Below are 15,191 nucleotides of genomic sequence, written 5' to 3'. Positions count from 1 at the left end.
AGGGAATGGCTACCCCACTCCAGTGTTCTTGCCTTGAGAATCCCATGGATGGAGGAGCCTGGAGGGCTACAGTTCCTGGGGTCACAGAGTCAGACACGACTGAGCAACTAACACTTTCACACAATACACATAACATCACATCTACCGTTTTGGGACTTGCCTGGTGGCCCAGTGGCTAAGACTCCACAGTCCCAACGCAGGCAGGGGGCCTGGGTTCAACCCCTGGTCAGCGAACTAGATCCTGCGTGCCACAACTAAGAGCCGGTGCAGTCAAATTAATACACAAAGATTTTTAAAAATAAAATCTACCATGAAGTGAGGTGAGGTGAAGTCGCTCAGGCATGTCTGACTCTTTGCGACCCCATGGACTGTAGCCTACCAGGCTCCTCTGTCCATGGGATTTTCCAGGCAAGAGTACTGGAGTGGGTTGCCATTTCCTTCTCCAGAAGTTCTTCCCCACCCAAGGGTCGAACCTGGGTCTCCTGCAGTGTAGGCAGACACGTTACCGTCTGAGCCACCAGGGAAAATCTACCATTCTGACCATTAAAAAAATGCTCAAGTTAGTGGCATTAAGAACATTCACGATGTTGTGCAATCCTGAGCACTATCCAGTTCTGGAAATTTCTCAATACCCCAAATGGAGATCCACACTCACTGAGCTCTCACTCTCACTTCCTTTTCCTTTATAAGCCATTTCTCACGAAACCTAGATGTCTCAACAGGGCGGAGTCACTGGCCTTGGAGACCCCAGCGTGGCATGGAATTTATGGCTGTTGTCTTGTTTAGGAAGTTCCTGTGAACAAGACTGCTCTGGCCCCAGTGACAGCAGCTCACCCTGGGAAAGCAGGACAGTCAATGTGTTTGAACTGGAAGTTATTGGAAACACTCATCATGTGTTTTGGCCAAATCAGTGTGATTTTCATGCCGCTGATTTAGGAATATGACAACAGGGTCATCCCCTCAGTCTAATCTTCTCCGGGCAGTTGTTGACATAATCAGGAGCTGATCACCTACTTCGGACAGACCAGGAGAAATCTTGGGTTTTGAACAGCAACACGACACTCAGTTCTCTTATCTTAGAGGCACCTGTGACCAGAACGTTCTATGGGACCATTTCTTTTTCACGAGCTGGGCGGGTCCTGTAGGTATGAATCCCTAGCCCCCTCAGATGCCTCTCCCAGCTGTTGTTGTTGTTCAGTCGCTCAGTCGTGTCTGACTCTCTGCGACCCCATGGACTGCAGCACGCCAGGCCTCACTGTCCCTCACCATCTCCCGGAGTTTTCCCAAGTTCACATTCACTGCATCCATGATGCTGTCCAGCCATGTCATCCTCTGACGCCCTGTTCTCCTGCCCTCAGTCTTTCCCAGCGTCAGGGACTTTTCCAGTGAGTCGTCTGTTCATATCAGATGACCAAAATACTGGAGCTTCAGCTTCAGCATCAGTCCTTCCAGTGAATATTCAGGGTTGATCTCCCTTAAGATTGACTGGTTTGATCTCCTTGCTGTCCAAGGGACTTTCAGGAGTCTTTTCCAGCACCACAGTTCAAAAGCTGCACCAAATGCCTAAAACAACTCTAGCAAGAGTCTTAGAGGGGAGGCCAGAGAGAGGAGATCTTGATTTGCATTCGCCTGGCCCAGGGAGTGGTTGGTACTGGGGCCTGTCCTGACCCTGGGCACCAAGCTGGGACTGGGGGTGATTCTGCCCTCACACATCCCGCATCCGCACTGGCCCACTGGCTTCCCATGGGAATGGAGTCACGCAGTCCCACTTACCAGCCCTGACCCACAACCCTGCCAGACCACACCTCCACTGGCCTGACCCTTGGCTCAGGAACCCACCTCATGTTCCGACATGCTGGTGGAGCACTGGATGCCCGTGTCCACCGGGTTCCGCTCCACAAACTGCTCGGCCAGCTCGGGGTTGGGCGGGATGTCGATGTTCAGCTCTGCCTGGCGGTCGGAGAAGTTGCATTGCTTCCCAAACTCACTGCGTTTCTTCACATATACGTACACAATCTCCATGGTAGCGGCTGCTGCAGGGACGGGGAAGGGTGTGTGCTGAGGGCCTCCAGCTGGCTACCCCAGTCTCCAGGAGCCCCACCACTGCGGGCGGCTCCGTGTTTCCTCTCTGGTTGTAGGGGGAAGGCTCCTAAGCGATTTGTCCAGATGCTGAGCTGCATTTGAAGAGAATAATCTATGGAGTGATGACTACAGGCTAAGCGTTATCTTGCTTGGTTCTTACAGTTGCCCTCTAAAGTGGACAATGAGATCACCAGTCCACTTTGGAGGAACCTGATATTCACAGGTACCCAGAATGCCTTGCCCAAGACCACAGAGCCAACAAGTGTTGCTGCTGGTCAACCCGACTCCAGAGCTCTAACTCACAAATGATACAGTTTTGCTGAGCTCATATGATTATCCAGAGGCAAGGAAGAAATATCGATGGTGATTATGTTGAATTAAATTCCCTGCAGCACACTGGACCTGACAATGACTTCACTTACTCTGTCAGAAAACATTTGTTAAAACCATGAATAGGGACTTCCTCGGTGGACCAGGGGTTAAGACTTTGCCTTCCAGTGCAGGGGGTGTGGGTTTGATACCTGGTCGGGGAGCTAAGATCCCACGGGCCAAAACCCCAAAACATAAGACAAGCAATAGTGTAACACATTCAATAAAGACTTTAAGAATGGTCCACATTAAAAAAAAAAAAAAAACCTGAATAGTCAAGACAGAGTGATATGCTGGCATAAGGACAGACACTTAGATCAATGGAATGGAATTGAGAGCTCAGAAATAAACCTTTATATCTATGGTCAATTGATTTTCAATGAAGGTGCTAAGAACACAATGCGGAGAGGATGATCTTTTTAAAAGATGATGCTGGGGATGCTGTACATTCACAGGCAAAAGCATGACCCCAGGTTCTACCTCGAGCCATACAAAAAGATGACTCAAAATGGATCGCAGCAGGGTGGGCAGGATTCAGTCCCTGATCTGAGATCCCACAGCCAAAACAAACAAACGAAAATACAGTAGTGCTTCTCAACCTTGGCTACACACTTAGAAACACCTGGAGGGCTCTGGAAAAAACCATGATGCTCAGGCTGAACTGCAGACTAATTAAATCATAATCTCTCAGCATGCAGCCAAGGATGAGAACCACCAACTTAAAGTGAGGGCTCTTAATCTCACAACCAACATTTCTCAAATCTGGAATGTCCCTTCAAAACATAGAGACTCCCAGCCCCCCTCCTGTAAACACTGATCTACATGTCTGAGACGAGGCTTAGACATTAGTACGGTCACTCCAGATGACTATTAGGACCAGATATGCATCTGTCCTTCCTCCCCCAACTCCAGGGCTTTAAGGAACCAGACAGGTGGGTCCAGGCTGCTGTCCCCCGAGATTTAGGGCCAAGAGCTCTGTGGCAGCCTAGAAGCATGTGCCTGGGTGGCCTCGGGCCCTGGAGCAGCTGGGACGGGGGTGAGGGCGATGAGGTTAAGGTTAACTACGAGGCCACTTTGCATCCGCAGGTGGTGTTTGTTGGAGACGGTACCACTGTCCCAACCGCCTACTTCTCAGCCCCACTAAAGCTCATTCTGCATCAGACTTGCAGGGAGCAGTATTTTTCACTCTTTCCTGTGGTTTGGCAACTTTTCTACACCCAGGAAGGGTAGGAGCAATGGCTTGGAGAACAGAGGATGGGGACAGAGGCACGGATGACAGCAGGTTGCCCTAAGGGTTTATTTTTCATGGACAAGAGTGAGCCTCGTGGAAAAGGGTGCACACCCAGTGAGCATCACCCTGGCCGCCAGCACATCGCTGAACTACACAGCAGGGCTGCGCCTGCGCCCCCGCCCCTCCACCTCCCAGCGCTCGCTCCCAAGGACTGCAGACTCTGGTAACTACAGGCTGCTTATCCCTCCCTCTGTTAAGAGACAACTGCCACGAGACGGCCAGCTCCTAGGGGACACAAGGGGTCTTAAGAGCACGAGGTAAGCCTAGGAAGACAAAATAGCCTCTTTAGCCCAGATCATATTGTTAACAGCTTTGCTTTCCTTCTTGGTGTTTCCCAAAGCCAAGCCAGGAGCGAGAACAGAGGCATTGTTTTCTATCTGGAGGCAGACAGAGGAGACATTTAAAGGCTGGCTGGGTGATGGGAAGACAGCTCATTCAAGGACCCAGAGCAGGCTCTTTCTCACAAGCTGGTGGAGCATGAAGATGAATGGTGAGGTCAGAGCTGGGGGGTGGTCTCAGAAGGTCTCTCCCCACCCTGGTGAGACAAGTCTCACAGGCTGGGCTGCGCCAAGCAGCGCCTGAGTAAGGCTGTCTGCAAAGGGGGCTTCCAGGGGAGGCAGGAACCGCCTCGCTGCCCTCTGGGACTTTGGGGGAGGAGATGCCACCCGTGGGAACCTCAGCCCCACAAGCATCTCAAACACAAGACCATGTGGAATTAGAGACATGCTGATCTGAATGCCAAATATGCAACCGCCTCCGACATCCTGGGGCAGTCATATCAGAACCTTCACCAAACATAAAAACAAGACTTGGCTTGTGCAATGATAATGAGGGAAGTGATTCCTGGAAAGAACCTCCTTTGGCTTCAGAGAAAGGGAGAGATGAGGGACTGGTGGGGGTGGCTGAGAAGTTCAGTGTAGGAGCTTCACGGGCAGGCAAGTGGAGGTGGCCACCTTCCGCACCACTGGACTCCCTGGTGTCACAATGGTGACAAGGCCTCTCCTTCTTGTCCCTGGGCAGTCTCCAGTCTTTGTGCTGTGTCTGGCTGGACACAGGACTGTAGGGGGAGGGACTTCCTGCCCTCTTTCTTCTGTCTATGCACCTTCTGGAACTTGTGGTCATAAAGGACTCACTCGCCTTCAAAAGTGGCTGATCTCCCTGGGAATTCCTTCCTCTGCTCCACACTGGGGTCAACCTGGGATGAGCTCCAAGAGGTGGAGGATGAAGACAGCCAGACGTGGGCGGAGGTCCCCAGACCCGGAGGGTGATGTGGGCCTGTGTTTCCCTGCTCTGCCCACTACAGCACTGTCCCCTTGAGCCAAGACTATGGTATTTTTTTTTTTTTTTTTTTGATGTAGTGCTAATAGTCATCGGGCTTCCCTAGAGACTCAGTGGTAAAGAATCCACCTGCCAGTGCAAGGGACGTGGGTTTGATCCCTGGGTGAGGACGATCCCCTGGAGAAGGAAAAGGCAACTCCAGTATTCTTGCCTGGAAAATCTCACGGACAGAGGAGTATGGCGGGCTACAGTCCATGGGGTCACAAAAGAGTCAGACACAATTTAGTGACTAAACAACAACAACAACAGCAATGAATATTCATTAATAATGACAGTCCACGAGAGTAATGGTTCCTAATTAGAAGACTGTGGTCCTCTGTTCACTCCCATCCCCAGTGCCTGGCACAGAGGGGGGCCCCCTCCTCCCTTCGTCACACGCTGAACGTGCGATGTGACCCCAATCCGCCAGGACGCTCCCCTAGAGGTCTCTCCCCTACTCCTCCTCTTCTGATGTGAAAAAGTCCAGCAAGCTAACGATGTAAGACGGAAACACTGGGTCTGAAAGCTGGGAGAAGAATGCACTTGTGTGGTTCAAGAGACATAAACTGTGAACTTGTTGCAGGAAGAAGGAACTAACCCTGCGTGTGACCTTCAGCACGATACCCTCAGGGCATCCTGATGGAGACCCACTCCGGGGCTGAGGAATAGGTGAAATGCTGCAGAGGACCACCCCTGCAGAGGGGCTCAGTAACTCTAACGCCCTTCCCTCCATTCTTACCAGAAAGCTCTCCTCTTCACCGGGCCGGCCGCCCACCACCCCAGCCCCAGGCTGTATTTTCGATACGGGGCGGGGCGGCGCTGTAAACCCTTAGGTCTCCCATCCCCCCACCAGGAGACTGATCGCATCAGGACCGGACTGGCCGCAAGAGGTGCAGGAGGCAGGGTGTTTGGAACTTGCTGGGTCCTGGGACTCCGGGAACATCGGGGGCAGCGAGGACCGATTGGCGGGGGACCCCAGGAGCACTGGTCCCCGGGGTCCATCATCCGGCAGAGCTGGCCCGGAAGGACGCCCCACGAGGAGCTTCTTGCACTAGAGGTGTTTCTCACCCTCTGGGGCTACCTTTCACTCTCCAGTCTTCTCTTCAGCCGCGGACATCCTCCCCGCGTCCGCCCCTCAACCTCGGTCGGTTCCTGCTGCCGCTAGGGAAGCCCCCGAGTCGAGGATCTGGCTCCAGCGCTTCTCAAACGGCTCCGGAGTTTACTCGTTGCCTAGCAACCCTGGCCGGGCCCAGGACGCGGGGCTGCGCAGCGCGGAAGGAAACCTGGAGCACGTGACCCCCCCATCCCATTAAGCCACGTCTCCGGTCCCTCCTAAATTAGTCAAGCACCGGTAACGATAAACGTATGTAGGATCTTTGCCAAGGCGCTTATCCAAGTCCACAAATATGCATTTGGCAAGATTCTTAGAAAATGCAAAATGTACTACTCAGCGCTCCTAGGAGTCCTGAGCCCTGGGTGAGGCTCTGTTATTGATTTGCTCATGATCCAGAAGGTCAATTCCACCCCTTTCTTCAGTTTCCTTGTCTGCTAAATGGGAATTAGAACCCCCAGCTTCCTCTCTGTTACCATAGTCCCTGCATATTGAATAGTAAGCTTAAGTCTGAACCACTCGACCAGGAAGGAAACTCCTATAAGGTAGGGGCTGGGTGTTTCCACAGCTTAGCTCTTGGTTGCGGATGAATGAACGAATAAAATGAAATTTCTCCTTAGTTAAGACAATGAGGTGAAATAATGTAAACCAAAAGAACCCGATGTGGGGTTGGAAAACATGGGTTTGAATCCCAGACAGGTGCTTCAGATGGTAAAGAATCTGCCTACAATGCAGGAGACTTGGGTTCCATCCCTGTGACAGGAAGATCCCCTGGAGAAGGGAATGGCAAACCGCTCCCGTATTCTTGCCTGGAAAATTCCATGGACAGAGGAGTCTGGTGGACTACGATCCCTGGTGTCGCAAAGAGTTGGACACGACTGAGCGACGTTCGCTCACTCATTTGACTGTTTACTAACCGAGTGATGTTGGGCAAGTTGCTTTCCTTCTCTGACTCATGCTTAGTCGCCTGTGTGTGTGTGTTGGTCGCTTGGTTGTGTCCAACTCTTTGTTACCCCACGGACTGTAGCCCGCCAGTCTCCTCTGTCCGTGGAATTCTCCAGGCAAGAATATTGGGGTGGGCTGCCATGCCCTCCTCCGGGGGATCTTCCTGACCCAGGGATGGAACCCAGGTCTTCTGCATTGCAGGCGGATTCTTTACCCTGTGTCACCAGAGAAGCCCCGCTTAGCTGCTTAGTCGTCTCTGACTCTGCGACTCCATGTACTGTAGCCCGCCAGGCTCCTCTGTCCTTGGGATTCTCCAGGGAAGAATAGTGGAGTGGGTAGCCATTCCCTTCTCCAGGGGATCTTCCCGACCCAGGGATCTTCCTGGCCCAGGGTCTCCTGCACTGCACGTGGATTCTTTACCGTCTGAGCCAACAGACTCAACAATTCCCATTGGCCAAGGGAGGGGGCAGTTGCAGTACTCAGGATAACTGGGAGGCTCAGCTGAGCTGACATGGCAGTGTGCCCAGGCTGGAGCTGACCACAGAACCTGCACCGGAGGCCAGCTCTGTGCCTCCCACGTCTGGGGATCTAACTTGAGTTTAGAGATGGCTGTTGGAGATCTGGACCTGGGCGGACCATGTGTCATACAAGAAGTGGGATTTGGGGTTGGAATGGAGCCTTGACAAATGGTTATGAGCTGCAGGGGGGAAGGAGAGGGGAGATGATTCCAGATTGAAGGAGACGCGGTTGTCACGGAAGAAAGGCATTTTGGGGGGGTCCCTGCTGGGGGCCAGTGAGAGACGAGTTTACAGAAGTCAGCTGGGGCTAGTTTGTGGGGATCTGAGAGGCATGGTAGGCTCCTGGCCAGCTTCTGGGGATTCTGTGAAAGGACAGGAGGAAAGCAAACGTCCCTTCCTCGGGGGCCCCAGCTTCTCCATAAATGTTCCACTACTGCCTGGCCCCTCGAGATGGCGTTTTGCCCAACGGCACTGACCAAAGGCAAGCCCATGGTGGCCGCTGCCATCAGCTGCCCCTGGGCTCCCGCCACCGGTTTCTCTGAGCCGAGGAGTCCCTCCGAGTGATGGGAGCTGGGCGCAGGAGCGTCTGAAAGCCCCGCGGAACCGGCTTTGTGTGGTCAGAGGCGACTCAGACACAAAGCATCCAGAATCGGATCGGCTCCACCCTGGAGCACTGGCTGGTTGGGGCTGTGATCACAGATTCACTCCTCACCCCTCCCCCAGCTCTGGGCCGCTGAGGCTCCTTGCACACACAGAGGTGAGGGGGAGTGGGCGGAGAGGAGAAATAGAAAAGTCGAGAGGAAAACTGCAGCCTCCCTTCCCGTATCATTGCGATGACTTATTACAGGCTTCTCACCCACTATCACTCAGAAAGCCTGCTTGCTGCCAGCTGCCAGCGGGCAGCTCCGCTCACTGGAAACACAGGCAGCACCCATGGGCGGGCCCGTCTCGGTCACCCTGGGAAGCCAGCAAGAGCGTATAATTAGAAGTAAGCACAAGGGTCCAGGTTTTAAAAACTGCAGCGTCTTCCAGATCTCCACTCAATCACAGCACATCTGGCGGCTTTTATTTTTGTTGTTAAATGACCCAGTGACTTTAATCACCATCCAGATTCTTATTTGGGTGTGTTGCGTCCTTATTGTGGCCGGTGGGATCTTCAGTTGCAGCGTGTGGGATCTAGTTCCCCGACCAGGGATCGAACACGGGCCCCCTGCACTGGGGGCTTGGACTCTTAGCCACTGGATCACCAGTGAAGTCCTGGCAACTGAAGTTCTCTGCCGAGAGCAGCCCCTGGCCCTGGCCATCCCCAAGGCCAGTCCACAGTGCACTGCAGTGTTGTCCCGCCAACCTTTTTATCCAGTGTTGTATCGTGATAAAGTACACATAAAATCTACCACTTTAACTATTTTTAACTGCTCAGTTCAGTGCTGCTAAGAACCTTCATACTGTTATACAACCATCACCACCATCTATCCCAGAGCTCTTTTAATTTTGCAAATCAAAACTCTATTCCCATTAAACAATAAGGCCCTACTCCCCTCTCCCGGAATTCCTGGCCAGCACAATCCTACTTTCTGTCTCTATGATTGACTACTCTAAGTACCTTGTTGATGAAAGTGAAAGTGGAGAGTGAAAAAGTTGGCTTAAAGCTCAACATTCAGAAAACGAAGATCATCTGGTCCCATCACTTCATGGGAAATAGATGGGGAAACAGTGCAAACAGTGTCAGACTTTATTTTGGGGGGCTCCAAAATCACTGCAGATGGTGACTGCAGCCATGAAATTAAGACGCTTACTCCTTGGAAGGAAAGTTATGACCAACCTAGATAGCATATTCAAAAGCAGAGACATTACTTTGCCAACAAAGGTTCGTCTAGTCAAGGCTATGATTTTTCAAAAAAAAAAAAAAAAGGCTATGATTTTTCCAGTAGTCATGTATGGATGTGAGAGTTGGACTGTGAAGAAGGCTGAGTGCTGAAGAATTGATGCTTTTGAACTGTGGTGTCAGAGAAGACTCTTGAGAGTCCCTTGGACTGCAAGGAGATCCAACCAGTCCATCCTAAAGGAGATCAGTCCTGGGTGTTCTTTGGAAGGACTGATGCTGAAGCTGAAACTCCAATACTTTGGCCACTTCATGTGAAGAGCTGACTCACTGGAAAAGACTCTGATGCTGGGAGGAACTGGGGCAGGAGAAGGGGATGACAGAGGGTGAGATGGCTGGATGGCATCACTGACTCAATGGACATGAGTTTGGGTAAACTCCGGGAGTTGGTGATGGACAGGGAGGCCTGGCGTGCTGTGATTCATGGGGTCGCAAAGAGTCAGACACGACTGAGCGACTGAACTGAACTGAATACTGTTATCCGAAGCAGCCGTACCATCCCTCATTCCCACAACAGTGCACAACTCCGTCAGTTGCTCCAGAGGAATCAGCGTAAACGACAGCCTCAGGAGGGGGGCCCTCCCAGGCTGGCTCAGGTGTTCGCCAGACACACGAGACACTGCACGGCAGGACTGAAGGGCTCATGTGTCTCGGGAGCCCGGGCGCAGGCAGGTGACCCATGCAGGTGGAGAGTTTTGGAAGAGGATGCAGCAAGGACCTGCCGCCAAGCTGGGAGAGGCGGTCCGCCCTGTGACCCCGCCACAAGCCTGTGTCACTGCCCAGAGGTGCCCACCTGGGCTGTGAGTTACACACTCCTGGCTCTGACACGTGCACCAACTAAGTCCTTTCTCTGTACACCTCTGGCTTTTTTTTTTAATTTTATTTTTAAACTTTACAATATTGTATTGGTTTTGCCAAATATCGAAATGAATCCGCCACAGGTATACATGTGTTCCCCATTCTGAACCCTCCTCCCTCCTCCCTCCCCATACCATCCTTCTGGGTCGTCCCAGTGCACCAGCCCCAAGCATCCAGTATCGTGCATCGAACCTGGACTGGCGACTCGTTCCATATATGATATTATACGTATTTCAATGCCATTCTCCCAAATCATCCCACCCTCTCCCTCTCCCACAGAGTCCAAAAGACTGTTCTATACATAAGTGTTTCTTTTGCCGTCTCGTATACAGGGTTATTGTTACCATCTTTCTAAATTCCATATATATGCGTTAGTATACAAAATGACTTGGGGCAGTTCCTGGCACTTTGGAGGTTACTCAATAAATGCCACTTGTTATCAGTAACCCTAAAAGCAATCACCTCGAAGGGGAGCTTTGGAGACTCAGGCAGAAAGGAGGCCTGACTTTGATCCCGAAGAGCAGCAAGGTGAGGCCCTGTCTCTATTTCGTTTTCTTTTTTGTTTTCTTCCAACAGCCCTGTCTTTAAATCCTCAACACTGAAACCCGCTCTGATCCCCTCCCTGAGTGTAACCCAGCCAGTAGGTGCTATCGGTTCCGGTCATCATCCCCGAAGCCCAGGAAGTCAGACACGGGATGCACTTTAGTACCAGTGGTTTATTTCTTCCCCAGGTGAGGGCGCACCTGTATTAAGCAGAGGTGTGCCTACTCGGCTCCTCCAGGAACCACCCAAGGGATTCTAGTTTAGTTTACATGCATTAAAAACAACTCTAGTGGCCAACGAGGAATGTTAAGAAGCACCACCTTGACGTTGCAGAGTTCCTGTCTGCACGCGACACGGCCTCACGAAGGTGGGGTCATGGTACACGTATGTACAGGGGAATGAGGGAGACAGAGAGTCCCGGCGGCCCGGTGGCCCTGCGGTCGGGGAGGCTTGGCTGGGGCCTGAGAACCACTCTGCTGTTCAGCCTTTTGACCAGAAGCGGTGCCCGGTCCACAGCCACGCTACCCCACGCCCCTGCTTCGGCGTGAGACACTGTGGGCCTCCCGGGCCGGGCACTCTTTGTCGGCAGGAGGTTGGAAGCACCAAAGTCGCTAACGCTGGATCCTCAGCAGAGAGGTGGTGAGTCATTACTTCCTCCTGGTCCCCAGGCTCCTCCCTCACCCAGCAGGTACCGGTCGGGGGTGGGGACAGGGTGGAGGGAGAGGTAGGGAAGATGCCCGTCTGTACATCAGGACACCGTTTTGCTAAAACCTTTAGGACCTACTTGGAGATAGAAGCAGGGAGAGCTGATGTGGCCAAGCAGCCGGTCTCCGGGACCAGACTGTTCACGTTCAGACTTCCCTCCCAGAGACTTTATTCTCTCAAGATGCGTCCATCCAGGTGGGATGAACAGATATCCCCACCAACCAGCATCTGGGGATAGGGTGTCTCACTGACCTCTGTTTTGGTCGACAAATCAGGTGGGAGGGATCAGCCCCACATCTGCTGTAAAAACTGGCTTGTGGGATGAGTTGTAATTCTTTGGATAATCAAGAATCTTTAGAACACTGGTAAGAAAGAGAGTCGCTTTTTCAAAGTGTCTGTGAATACCTGAGACCGCCCTTCCCGCCATGAGCAATCTCACAGCGGAGATTCTGGAATGGAGGGGAGGCGACAGAGGTTGCAGAGAAGACAGGCCCACCACCGCTACCTGGAAGCCCAGCAGGCTGCAAGGCCCTGGAGCTCCTGGCCTCACAGGCAGAACCTGCCAAGGCCTTCCCTCCGTGGCCGGGAAGAGTCCACTGGGCCCCGGGAGACTGAGTTGGACAGTGTCTGGTCTCATCAGGGATGTCACCTTAAAAAGCATCTCCTGATCAGCCCACCTGCCTTTACCTGTGGGCAAATGGTACCCATCTGAGCAGCCAGGAGGAGAGAGGTGACCCCGAGAATGGTCACCTGGGCTCCCGGCTGTGTCTGCAGGAGGCAGAGTCCCGGCAAGGGGGCCCTAGAGCCTCACCCAGCCCCTCATCACTGCCCTTCCCCACCTGGTGAGCGGGAAGTCAGGGGTGAGCTGAGCCAGGCTCCTAGCTTAGGGACAGCCAAGCACTTGGGGGCGTTTCCGGTGTGGAAAGGGAGTCAGCGGAGGGAGAGGGCTGGTCCAGCTCACGGGGCTTGTCTGCCCAGGAATGTCAGCCAACCCCAGGCTGACTCTCCCTGAATCTCCAGTCACTCCCTGGCGCCAGCTGGAGCCTTCCGACCTGCAGTCTCTATATATGCCTTTGGTTTCTGTTAAAGAAACACACTTGCATTTGCCTTAGTTAAAAACCAAAACGGAGCAAGGAGGCAGGAACTCCGGAAAGCGTGTTAGCCTGGAAACTCATTCCCGTAGTGCCGCAGGTGCTCATCTGCCACGGACAGGTAGGTGGCCCGCATGCTGGGCGAGTACTGTGGGAGAGAGGGGAGGGAGTAGTCAGGACAAGGTCACGCGTCGCCCGTCACACCGGACACCGTGCTAGCAGAAGCGCCGGCTCTTCTGGGGTGCTGGGCTGGCCACCGAGTTTCAACGTCAGGGCCTCGTGGGGGTTACTTGAGGACAGTGGGCGTGGCCTGGGCAGGCTTCATGTCTGCTGATGCTTCCAACCCTGGGGCCATCAGGACATCTGCCTCCCTAACGCACCCGTGCGCTTAGGAGCCTGCTGAGCGAGCAAGCTGATGGCACAGGCCCACTGACTCCGAGAGCCAGGTTCAAACCCCAGCTGCGCACCTTACTCATCCTATGACCTTGGAGGAGGTTCTCCAATTGCTCCAGCCTCAGTCTCCCCATCTGCACAATGGACCTAAGAGGACTCATCTCTTACATCAAAAGGATGGATTAATATAAAGCCAGAAGATCCCTAACCCAGGGCTTCTCAAACCTGGCTGTGCATTAGAGACACTGCAGGGGTGGGGCTTGGGAGGGTTCTAAAAACATCCGGATACCCAGGCCGTAGCCAGCAGTATTTTTTTAAAGAGATAAAATATACATAAAATAAAGCCTTTTGGGACTTCCCTGCGGGTCCAGTGGTTAAGAATCCACCAGCCAATGTAGGGAACAGGGGTTCGATCCCTGGTCTGGGAAGATCCCACATGCCATGGAGCAACTAAGCCTGTGCGCCCTAGGGACGGTGCTCCACAGTAAGAGAAGCCACCGCCATGAGAGGCCCACACACCGCAACGAAGAGTAGGGCCCCTCTCGCTGCAACTAGAGGAATGTCTGCACCCAGCAGTGCAGGCCCAGCGTGGCCATAAGTGAATGAATAAGTAAGTTAAGCTTTTTGAAAGTGCCACCTCTAATATTTTTATAATAAGTTCTTTCCAGTGCAGCCAAGTCAGAGAAACACAAAGTTTGAGTGTTTGCAGGAGATGTTAGCCAGCTACTGCTCGGAAGTTAAGGATGCGGCTTCTTACGTTATCGCATCTCCCATCAAACGTACAACCTGAGAGTCTGAACGTCTAACAAGCTCCAGGTGCTGCTGGTCTGTGGACTCTGAGGAGCAATGATCCACAGGACCCTGACTGTCCTCTGGCCCCAGGGGTTCAGGTCTGAACCACTCACACCAGAGCTGGACAAAGGCTTCCAGCTGGGCAGGTGGTGGGGGCCCGAGACTCCTTAACCCCTTAAAATTGATTGGGTCTCAACTCTGCCTTCCCAGGGACACCTAGAGGCACTTGGAGTTCTTCTTCAGTTGGTAAGTCGTGTCCCACTCTTTTTGACCCCATAGACTGCAGCACGCCAGGATCCCCAGACTTCGCCATCTCCTGAACTTTGCTCAAATTCATCTCCACTGAGTTGGTGATGCTATCTAACCATCTCATCCTCTGCCTCTTCTTCTGTTGCCTTCAGTCTTTCCTGGGGGAAGGTTTATTCTGCCCTTGAGCCTGGCAAATAAGGTCAGTTTTCTGATTATCTCTGCTGAAGGCAGAGAGTGGCCTGGATCTTTCAAAACAGAAGGCAATCTGAAATTCATCTACAGTTGGCATTCCATGGCCTTGAGTAATTCATGTGTCACAGCATCGGATTTCTCCTAAACATGTTGTACTGAGATTAACATGAAAATCAATCTGAATTCCTGGGGCCACAGCAGCCGGCGGGAAGAAGCAGGAACCGAGAGGCTTCTTCTGGTTCACAGAGAAGCCAGCTTGGGATTTCAAAGGGGCCAACTGTGGAAGTAGGCCTGGAAGGGCCATTGTCCCTGCTCGGGGCCCCCAGGAGGCAGAGCAAGGCCCGGGTCGAGCATGGTCTGTAAAGGACAGCGGGGAGGCGCTCTGGGCAGGACAGCAGCAAGGCGGGGCCGGGCAAGGAGAGCCGGAGGGTCGGCTTGAGCAGGGCACTGAGGACACTTGGGGCCGATCGTCCTGCGTGCGGGGGGCTGGCCTGTGCCCAGCAGCACCCCTGGCCTCCACCCGCTAGAGGCCGGGAGCAGCCAACACCCCCCGCCAGGTGTGACAACCAAAGGTACCTTTAAGTGTAAAGTAAAGTGTCAGTCGCTCAGTCGTGTCTGAATCTGTGGGACCCCATAGACTGTAACCCGCAAGGCTCCTCTGTCCATGGGATTCTCCAGGCAAGAATACTGGAGTGGGTAGCCATTTCCTTCTCCAGGGGATCTTCCCCACCCAGGGATTGAACAGGGATCGAACCTGTGTCTCTGATGTCTCCTGCCTTGCCAGGCGGGATATTTGCCACCTGAGCCATGGGGGAAGCCCAAAGATGCCTTGAGACGTGGCCAAGCGTCCTCT

The 15,191-nt window shown here is 53.1% G+C and overlaps 2 protein-coding genes across 12 annotated transcripts in view; both read right to left on the bottom strand.

The window, feature by feature from the left end:
• Positions 1–6,280, bottom strand: part of DNAI2 (dynein axonemal intermediate chain 2) — a 30,755-nt gene extending 24,475 nt beyond the window's left edge. For 2 of the 10 annotated variants that reach the window (XM_086355206.1, XM_086355211.1), the window contains exons 1-2: positions 6,128–6,280; positions 1,840–2,033 (exon numbers count right to left, since the gene is read on the bottom strand). In XM_086355206.1, the coding sequence (XP_086211332.1) occupies positions 1,840–2,022 (183 nt within the window). In that variant the 5' untranslated portion in view covers positions 2,023–2,033; positions 6,128–6,280. Of the gene's footprint in view, positions 1–1,839; positions 2,175–6,127 lie in introns of all 10 variants that reach the window. The other 8 variants (XM_086355208.1, XM_086355212.1, XM_086355209.1 and 5 more) reach the window with 4 other exon arrangements.
• Positions 6,281–11,069: 4,789 nt separating this feature from the next.
• Positions 11,070–15,191, bottom strand: part of TTYH2 (tweety family member 2) — a 35,611-nt gene continuing 31,489 nt past the window's right edge. For both annotated transcript variants that reach the window (XM_086355965.1, XM_086355966.1), the window contains exon 14: positions 11,070–12,860. In XM_086355965.1, coding sequence (XP_086212091.1) covers positions 12,734–12,860 — 127 coding nt within the window. In that variant the 3' untranslated portion in view covers positions 11,070–12,733. The remainder of the gene's footprint in view (positions 12,861–15,191) is intronic.

The sequence above is a fragment of the Bos grunniens genome, chromosome 19 (genome assembly GCF_055505025.1).
Source record: "Bos grunniens cultivar Pamir isolate PY7600 chromosome 19, Bosgru_T2T1.0, whole genome shotgun sequence".
Taxonomy (NCBI): Eukaryota; Metazoa; Chordata; class Mammalia; order Artiodactyla; family Bovidae; genus Bos; species Bos grunniens.
The sequence above is the reverse complement of the archived record's forward strand: the minus strand, read 5'-3'. Positions and strand labels throughout refer to the sequence as shown.